The 10136-nt window shown below is 49.2% G+C and overlaps 1 protein-coding gene across 1 annotated transcript; it reads left to right on the forward strand.

Annotated features, from left to right (window-relative positions):
* Positions 1 to 1250: 1250 nt before the first annotated feature.
* On the forward strand, positions 1251 to 4589 carry LOC149912589 (rho GTPase-activating protein 32-like). Its single transcript, XM_090131903.1, has 9 exons — positions 1251 to 1328; positions 1605 to 1707; positions 1803 to 1935; positions 2101 to 2183; positions 2321 to 2428; positions 2782 to 2927; positions 3416 to 3620; positions 3796 to 3941; positions 4124 to 4589. Exons 3-9 carry the CDS (start codon positions 1876 to 1878, stop codon positions 4549 to 4551), a joined length of 1176 nt encoding a protein of 391 aa, XP_089988029.1. The 5' UTR covers positions 1251 to 1328; positions 1605 to 1707; positions 1803 to 1875; the 3' UTR covers positions 4552 to 4589.
* The last annotated feature ends 5547 nt before the right edge of the window (positions 4590 to 10136 follow it).

Below are 10136 nucleotides of genomic sequence, written 5' to 3' on the forward strand. Positions count from 1 at the left end.
CTATTAAGAGATACGTTGCCCAGGCAGCGGATGAACTCTCTTTTGAGGTAAGCAGTTCAAGGCGTTCCTTGTTGTTCAATTTTACAATGGCAAATGCCTTCAGAGCTGCACTGGTGCAAGTGCTTTAATGCTCGGCGATGTTGGGCAGTGCAGAAGAATGCAGTCATTTGAGCTGTGCTTTCCTCCCAGCCGTGCTGAAGCTGGGATTGACGTTGCAATCTCTTGCAGGTGGGAGACATCATCTGTGTCATCGACATGCCACCAAAGGAGCTGACCCCCTGGTGGAGAGGCAAGCTCGGCTTCCAGGTAGGCACAAGCTTCAGACTGGAGAGTGCAACTTCAGTAAAGGCAGAAATCTCAGCTTAGAGCTGCTCTGCCTGCTCAGGATGCCTAAAGGACATAAACAGTTTCCCTGTGTCGGTGTCAGAGGACCTTGCCTTTGGCTGCTAATGTTGAAAAATTATTACCTTTATGCTGTGAACTATAGCCATTTTCTGCTGGATAGTCTTATGGAACGTCAGGCAAGCACGTTCCGAGGGAAATGTTACGTGGCTTTTGGTTTAACAGTTCAGATCTGAGAAATGCTGCATGCAATAGTTGGCCTCTCTTTTCTTCTTGTTACAGGTTGGATTTTTCCCAGGGGAGTGTGTGGAACTCATTAATAAGAACATTCCTGAGGCACTCATCAACTCAGTGCCAAAGCCAGGTATGGATGTTACATTTGATGGTGTCGGGAAGCAAAATGAAGTCTTTTTTGGTGTGGTTCCGTGCTTAATACCTCCTTTATCCATCCCACATTGTCATCTGGATTGATGATCCTTCATGCATACCATGGGGCAGGGATTTGGCCCAATCCTCCTGTGTTTATGATTGGACTTGGGGAAACTATAGAATCTTCATAGAATGGCTTGGGATGGAAGGGATTTCGGAGATCATCATGCTCCAACCCTCCTGCCTGAGGATGGTCTCCCAGCCCCCACATTTAATGTGAGACTAGATCAGGCTGCCCAGGGCCCCATCCAGCCTGGCCTTGGGATCCTCCAGAGATGGGGAAAATCCCTTTTTGTATGTACTGGTTGGTAATGTTCTTCCCGTTCTGACGTGCTCTGTAGAATGTGCTGTGCTCGGCCTCGTCCAACGGAGCCAGACCTGAAATGACCTGGTTTCTTCCTTTTGTTGTGCAGTGCCCAAGAAACGCAGTAAGATCCTCACCTTCCTTCGTTCCTTGGTGAAGGCCCGCCCAAAGAAACCGACCGAGCGGGAGGTGGAGAAGGAAAGGGTGTTTGGCGGTGACCTGGGAGAGCATCTTCTCCACTCCGGTCGTGATGGTAAGGAGCTGCCCATTCCTGAGATCTTCCTCTGCTGGGCATCTAAAGAAGATGAAAGGGAGCTCATATCTAGCAGGGGGCAGGCTGATAGCCGTGGAGACACGTGTAATGGGAGTTGATGGCTGAAGGATAAAGTGAGGCGGATGCTCCTAAGAGACAAGCACATCTGTATTTGCTTCAGCCAAGCCTGGCTGGGCTTAGTGGATGGGATGTGAAGCACAGCCTGCAGCACGATTGAATCAGGAGCTCCACTGACGGCTGGCACGTGTTCTTCAGTCCCCCAGGTCCTCCAGAGCTGCGCTGAGTTCATTGAGCAGCACGGCGTGGTGCAGGGGATATACCGCCTGTCCGGCGTCGCGTCCAACATCCAGAGACTGCGGTAAGAGTGCTGCGACTGACACAGCCTGAGTGCATCTGGTGTGGCTTTGGGCTTGCCTTCCTCTCGCTCAACCGGGTTTGCATCCCTCTCTCCAGGCAGGAATTTGAGTCGGAGCAGATTCCTGAGCTCACCGTCCGTGACATTCACAGCGTGAGCTCCCTCTGCAAGATGTACTTCAGGGAGCTCCCGAACCCTCTGCTCACCCACCAGCTGTACGGCAAGTTCTCGGTAAGCACAAGGCCACGTCTTTCATTTCCCTCTTCCTGGGCCTCTTGGCAGATGGCTGCAGCAGTGCCCCAGCTCGGAGGCCCTTTTGCTGTCAGCCCCACGAGGTTTACTCGCAGTGGTGTACTAGCCTGATTGGTGTCTCGCTCCCTTTCTGCACTACTCCAGGATGCTGTTGGTGCCGCTACAGAGGAGGAGCGGCTGCTCAGAATGCAGGACGTCATCCAGCAGCTGCCCGCTCCTCACTACAGGTCAGTGCTGCCCTCAGCCTGCTGAGCTCAGCCCTGCTGCATTGCAGAGGGCAACGATGTGGTTCCAGACTTTGTCTTTCTGAATTGCAGCACGGCATGCTCGTTGGTGCTGAACGTTTGCCTCTCTTGTTTTCCAGGACACTGGAGTTCCTGATGAGACACTTGGCGTGTCTGGCTGGGAGCTCCACCATCACAAACATGCATGCCAAGAACCTAGCCATTGTGTGGGCTCCAAACCTCTTAAGGTAAACTTCTGGTTCTGTTTCAACACTTCCTCTGTTCTCCAGTTAAGAAAAGCAGTCCTCTCTTTTTCTCCATCAAATGTGCTCTTCTCCTGTAAAATCTGTGGCTGACAGAAGAGCAGGAGCCTGGGCTGTTCTCCAACCCCACGGGCACAATGTCTAGGTGACAATTTCTGCAGTCTTGTTGAGATGGGACTGACGTGTCCTTGATCATCCAGGGGAATTTCTGCAGTGGCATCACTGATTGCCCACTGCGGAATTCTGCAGAGCCTCAGCTGACAGCTTTTGGCTGCAACAATTCAGACTCGGGGAAACGGTCTTGGAGAAATGACTTCTAAAATCTGCCTTTTCTACAGATCACAGCAGAACGAGTCTGCCTGCGCCAGCGGAAGAGCTGCCTGCATGGAGCTGCAGACACAGTCGGATGTGGTGGAATTCATCATCAACCACACCGACGTCCTCTTCTGCTCCAAATCCAGAGCAGACATTGCAGATGCAGCAGGTGAGTGTCTTCCTCCATTAGCTTGATCTTGACCTGACACCTTGACCAAATGCAGGCCTCCTCCAAGACCTTTGAGATACTCTTTTACCATCAAGGGGACAGCAGACCTCTGGGCTTCCATTAGGGTATGGCATCCTGTTGCTGGATGCTGAGAATGTCCAAGCCCAAACTTCACAAGGAGGAAACCATCATTATTATGGTTTGCATGCAGGAGAACTTTGATGCAAGTGTGGCAGCGAAGCTTTCTCAGTTCCCTGCCCCCATTTCCTTGGGTTTTTCCTTGCCTATTTTGATACAGTAAGCTGCTCTTAATGATGACCGTGTCCTTTGCCATAAACTGACCTCTGCCCACATGGTTATCTTGAGCTCCTCTTCTTCCAGTGGCACGGATAAGCAAGCCTGAGAAAAATACAGCACCTCCCCCAGAACTGTGGTGGCTGTGCTGCTGCTTTCTGATCCTCGCTCTTACCTGTGGTTTTCCCTGACAGGGCACAATTCTCTCCCAGGGCCCAAGTCTGTGGGGGTCTCTTCTGCTGCCACAAAGCTGCTCAGCCTGGAGGAGGCACAGGCACAGAGGCGAGGCCACAGCAGCTCTCCCCCTGTGACAGAGAGCAGCCGGGACATTGAAGTGGAAGAAAGCCCTGCAGCTGGGCAGGGCAAATTCCACACCATCATCAACTTTCCATCTGACAGGTAAAGAGGACTTTCTTTTCCACCACCTAGCATCATTGTTTGGGTGGGTTTTTCTGTTTTTCTGCAGAAACCAGGCAGTGCTAGGAACAAGCAACTGCTGCCAAGAGCTCAGTGCTGCTCTTCCCTCACCCTGCACCACGCACGACTCACAGCATTGGCTGTTTTCTCTCTCCAGGCAAAATCCACCCAGAAAGACTGAGGAATCACCAGCTAGCAGTTGGTGTTGCTGCTTCAGGCTCAGGAAGCCATCCTCTGGGAGCAAACGCCAACTGCAGCGCAATGCCAGGCAGCCCTCAGAAACAGCAGTGGTAGTCCTGGCAGGTAAGGGTGCAAATGCAGCTTCCAAATCCCTGCTTTTCAGGAACATCGAATTCAAGCTTGCAGTGCACTTCTATCTCCTTCTAGCATTCAGTCCCCTGCCTAAATCTTCACCCCTGATCAAGAACCACTGTCGTAATTCAGCTTGTGAAAGTTTGACACTAACCCCTGTGTATCCTTTCTAGGTGAATCGAGCCCTTGTCAAGCCATAAGATCCAGGGCAAGTAGCAAGGAGGCTCTCTGTGCTTCGATCAGTGGAGATCTCTTAGGAAGCACAAATTGCTGCAGTTCCAACAGCAGCCTTCCATCTGATATCATTAATGGAGAGAAGGAGCTCATCGAAGTCCATGCTCTCATTACACCTGGCTCTGCTGAAGTTGCTGACCTGGGCCTGCAAGACACCACAGTCACCAGCCTGGATTGTAACCATGATTCCCTGCAGTGCAGCCCATCCCAAGCACAGTGTGAGTGCCCCGACAGCAGCACCTCCATGCAGGAGCAGGTCAGCATCAGTGAGGAGGAGCAGAGCCTCTTGCAGGGGGACTTTCAATCAGGCCTCCAGTCCCAGGCACCGGACAGCAGCACTGAGAGCTCTGAGCCACTCTCTCCATGACAAGACAGGATGAGTCCCATCTTCACCGTGGACCTCTCACACCCTCCTGTCCTTTATTTAATAATAAAAGCACACTCGTGCTCAATCAACGCCTTGACTGCCTCCAGAGTCTTCATTCACACGGACTGGGATGAATGCAGCACACAGCAAGGCACCCCAGCTTGCAATGCTGCGGCTGTGCGGTGCGTGCAGCACAGCTCCGGGTTTGTTCCTGTTTTATCTGGCTTTGGGATGTCTGCAGGGGGAGCTCTGCTACCATTTGGCATGGTAGCAAATAATCTCTCGCATCCTGGATGCTGCTCATGATACTCCCAAGCTTCCTGGCTGTGGCTTTGTGATGCTTTTCAGGGCTTTCTGATGCATTTTGATGCCTTGGATGTTGCTTAACACCTCTCTCCTCCCATCATGTCCTTTCCTGGCTCCCATCTACGAACTGGCCCTGCAGATCATCTCCAGACCTGTCATCAGCACACTGCGGCAGGAGAAGCTCCCCCTGGCCAACGTCAGGCAGCTCAGCGTGCAACCTGAGCAAGTTTTTTTCTGAGAAAGTGACCAGCTCTTTTTCATCCCTTTGCCCCTACAAACAGTTGTCCAGAGGATCTCGTCCAAGAATTCCTGGAACAGCCTGCAGCTGGCTCTCCTGAAGTTCAGGCTCCACCTTTGCTTCCTGCCAGGCCCGCATTCCTTGAGATCACAAGCTCAAGGAGGGCATGGTCACTGCAGCCCTGACCGCCTCCTGTCGTAACCCCTGGTGTGCACCATGTCCAGCAATGCTTCCCTTCTGCTTGCTGTGCCCAATGCCTGCACCACAGAGTGATTCTCACTGCACTCCAGGAGTCTGTCAGATTGCTTGCAGCCAGCCATGCTGATTTCCCAGACTGACTGGAATCCCCCATCAGCATGAGAGTCAGTGAGTGCGATGCTTCTGCTGGCTGCAGTAAGCAGCTCCCACCAACAGGCTCTCTTTCCAGGCGGCTGTAGCAGACCCTCACCTCCAGAAGCCCTGCACTGCTGCAGTTCCTGATTTTACCCACAAGTTCACAACCTGGTCATGGCTCTTCTGAGTTCTTTGCACTCAACTTCTCATCATAGAGGGCAAATCCAGGATTCCATAGTATCAATTGTGTCTGCTAATGTCAGGATTTTTTTTCTTTCTTTTCTTTTTCCATTTTCTAGGTAGGAAAATGAATTTCTGAGCCAGGAGAAGCAGAAGTGAAACAGTCTTCCTGGCACTGCTCAGGTTGCAGGAGTTGCCAAGCGCTCCTCAGGTAATGTGTGCTGAAGAGCTGACCTTGGTGGCAGGGGCTGTGGCTGCATTTTGTGCCTGTCATGCGGGAATCCAAGAAAGCCTATTCAGAGCAGGAGCTGCAGAGCGAGATAAACATCACGAGAAGGTAAGGCTGAGAAGCAAGGACACCTCCAGAAAGAAGAGAAAAACTGAGTCAAGTGAGCTGCGTGACGGCCGTGTGATGCTGACCATGATTGGAGGAAGAGCGCATGGCTGGGAATGACTGATGGCTCTGGTTGGATGGGTGCCCGTGTGCACAGAGTTAAGGAGTGTTTGTGGGATGTTTTGCTGGCATCTAACGGCTGTATGGGGAAGTCAAGAGAGAAAACTTGTGAATGCATAGAAGGGATATTAAAATCTGGAACAGACTGTTTGGATCATTCACAGCTGAGTCCAGATTGCCACACTGTCAGAACCTGGGGCCCAGGATTTTCCTTAGAGTGCCAACTGCAAATTTTAAATGATAACAAGTAACATTGAAAAAAGCTTCCCTCCTTGCATTAGAATAAGGCATTGATATTTGATGTTTCTGTCTTTCCATTCCTTTAGCAGCCTGGGTGTTGATGCAGCTGCATGCATCTGCTGCCCTCCCCTTCTGTTTTGTGTAAAAGAACAGTAAAATATGCAATCAGTGTGAGATCTTTCTGAAGTATTTTACTTTATTTGCCCCTAGGCTGCAATGGCTGGGCAATGGCAGTGTCACCCAGGAGCCCACACGGCGACCTGATGTCTCATTGTTGGGGTCTATTGGAAACCACCACGATGACAAAAGAATGCCTGGGATTCCTCCGGCCCAAATGCCAAACCTTGCACTTGGCTGTGCTGAACCTCATGAGGTTCACCCAGGCCCACCTCTCAAGTCTGCTGAGCTCAAACAGATGTCATTTTTCTCGTGTCCTTCCATTCCGAGTCCATCTGTTCCCCAAAGCAAAAGAATTCTGACCAAGGCTGCAGTTGCAGCTGACTTCCCAAGGCTGCAAGACGTGGTGGTGACACAGCCTTGTGCTTCTGCATTGGTGCTCATCCCACGTTTCCTTTCTCTGTCTCGCAGGTCAGCTCCTGCTGGAAGCAGATGGTATCCCAGTGTGAATGAAGGTCAGTGCAGGAGCAGATGCTGATGGGAGGAAGGAAGTCCATGCTGAAGAGCTCTGAAGCATCTGCAGGTATGGTTCTGGAGGAGGCAGCAGTGATGTCGGACGGCTCCCCAGCAGGAAGCTGTCTCATCCAAATGCTTGCTGAGTGGTTGGAAGGGAGCTTTCTGCATGACAGCAGCACCAGTTACTCAACTCAAATGCTGCAAAGACAAGGATTAGCACGAGTTCCAGTATCTACAGTATCATCACGAATCACGATAGGATTACAATGTGTCCTCATACAAACGCAGCCATTTCTCTCTGAGTCCAGAGGCTGTCCGGAAAGCATCTTTGAGGTCTCTCACACCAAACCACTGCTGTCCGTGTGGGATCTGACTCATTAGGGTATAGGGGTTAGGAACCACAGGCTGTCTTTTGAGAACGGGTTCAGTCATTTCCTTACATCTTGCACCAGCCGATACGTGCCGTCTGCCTTCCGTGCCGACAGGATTGGGGTGTTATAAGGCCACAGACAAGGTTCCAGAAGACCATCCTTAACCACTGTCTGTGTTACAGCTTTTAGACCCACTCTCCCTTCTAAGGCTATGGGATATTGTTGCTGTTTCACAGCTCCACTCCCTCCTTGGGCAGTTCTTTGTAAGGGAAAATTGTGAGTCCACCCCGATTTCCTTCCCCTGCCCACACCTTTGGATTCATTTCTTCTCATCATCAGCTGTTAACACATTCATTGACCCCTGACATCTTTTTCACAGACTTGCAGCTGTAATCCTCATTTAACTGTTAAATCTCACCCCCATAAATCGGTCCCTGCATCAGGCACACAGAACAATTGCCCTGCAACTATTTTATCTTTCCATTTTAGTTCTGTGGTCTCCAAGAGTGGAGCTGTCATTTCTGATCCCTCAGCCCCAGTTATGCACAACAGCCACATCCAGATACACGTCTGGTACCTCTGAACTAGCTAATGCTGTAGGATGGAATGTTGTTTCTGCACTGGCTATCAAATGTGGGATTGCTCTGAAGCAGTACAGCACCATGTGTTTTGTAATTTGCCCTTGGAAACAGTTTGAAAAAGTAGAAAGACTTTATTAGTATTAGTAAAAAGAAGTTATTTCAGTAACATATTTTAGAAATACAGTTGTTCCATCATGTGATCAATTCTCACTTACAGAACTGTAATAGTTACAAATTGCATGGGTTTAGTATTAAGGACCAGAAAGCATGTTGTAAGGCCATTCTGTTTGGATAGGAGAAGCTCAGCAAAAGAAAAACAGACTCCAAAGAAGCCAGGGCCTCCACACAAGGCCGAATTGACTCACTCTGTGGGCAGGTTGGGATGCAACAGGCAGGCATCAAGGGACTCCCCTCTGTCTTCCTTCCACACTTCTCTCTATTCAGGGATGGGCAGCTGTCCAGAAATAGTGCCCAAGTGTTGATAAGCAGCTGTCAGACGTTCAATAATTAGCAGTATACCTGCTGAACTAGCAACAATTTGTGTTTAGCCAGTCACACACACACACACAGAAGGGCCCGGGTTGGAAGGGACCTCAAGGATCAGGAATCTGCAACCCCCTGCCACAGGAAGGGCCACCAACCTCTGTACCACTGCACATATGCACATTGCTGGATAGAAACAGCAGTGTGGGAAAAAATTGTACACTGTGGTTCAGAATGGCTTAAGAGCTCAAATTATGAATGTATTTTCACCTTCACATTACCCATACAATGTCTGAGAAGGAGCTGTGTGTCAGATTTTTTTCTTATGCTCCCTTTCTTTCACCAGCCCTCATGTGAAGTGCCTAGCTGATGGCAGTCCTGCTCAGCCTCAGAGAAAGGTGACCCCAGCCAGCATTTCTGTGCTTTGTGTCCTGTGTCAGCAATAACTCTGAGTAACTAATGCATTCAGGAAAACCAGGGTCTGTTCGTGGACCATTTGCAAACATAAAGAGATGCAAAAACCCAATGGATAACTGAGCTGTTATGAATGATTATCCCCACCTCTTCTGTTTGCAGCTCAGTGACTGTGGGCAGCCAGTCGAGCCAATGCACACCCCAGAAACATCAGACAAGGCACTTCTGACCTCGTTCTTCCTGTGACCTTACAGCACTGCCCTGCAGAATGAATGTGTGTCTTCAGAGATCTCTCTTGGCATGACTTCAAGAGCAGCTCAGTCAGTAGTTCACAACTTCACACCCATCTAGCTGTTAGATCTACGAGGGAACTGTTGATGTCAGAGCTAGAACATTGCCAAGCTGCAACAAAAGCTGCATGGCAACGCAGTGTTGATGATCTCCACATCTTTCCGGCAGTGAAATTTATTTTTAATTCTCTGCAGGAAAAGGTTTGTGCCAAATGACAAAGGAATGAACCCTTCCTGCAAAACGTCTGTTAGAAAGCAGCACGTTGTCAGCTGGAATCATGAGTTATTTCAGCCCTCACTGGGCTGATCTGGAGAAGGGCTGTGCCAAGGTATTTACAGATGTCTTCTGATGGGTTTGAAGCATTTCTGGCTTGCGGGGTAGGCATAATTCTGCAAAGCTGGTGGATTGCTAGATCAATCTGAAATACAAGAAAGATCAATAAATGACCAAAAAAAAACCAACGGAAAACAAAAACAAAAGCAAAAACCGAGATACATTGATAGCTACATTATGTACTACATGATTCCTTTCAGCTATATGTTTTTTTTTTTAAATAAGAAAGTGTAGAGCTGCCAGTTCCCTTATCCATCCTTTCAAGCTCCAGGCTAAGTAAGAAATGTTATTCCTCTCAACTGGAAGATGTATTCTGGGAAGAATGGTCTTCAAACTATTTGCGTTTCTTTAAGACATTCAGTTATGGGAAAATAAAACAAAGCAAAACAAAACAACAAAAAAACCCACCAACAACCTCTATATTCTGAAAATGAAAAAAAAACCCTTTTGACTTTCTCTTGACTGATTTAAAAGTATAACAGATCACATACAAATGTTTAAGGAACAAAGAGCTGTCACGGAAAAGGAGGGAGCTGCTCTTTTACCTATCAAACCTTCCACATCTTTGAGTGTCTGCCAACAACCAGAATGTGTGGAGGCACCTTCAGTAAATGGAGGGCAATGATGGCACTGCACTTACATTAATCCTTGATGAAATAGTACAGCACTGATAGAAACTTCCCAACAGTCAGTGCTGATCTGAAATGCTCTGGCAACTCTTTGCAAAA

This window comes from Phasianus colchicus, chromosome Z (assembly GCF_987193195.1).
Source record: "Phasianus colchicus chromosome Z, bPhaCol1.hap1.1, whole genome shotgun sequence".
Classification (NCBI taxonomy): domain Eukaryota; kingdom Metazoa; phylum Chordata; class Aves; order Galliformes; family Phasianidae; genus Phasianus; species Phasianus colchicus.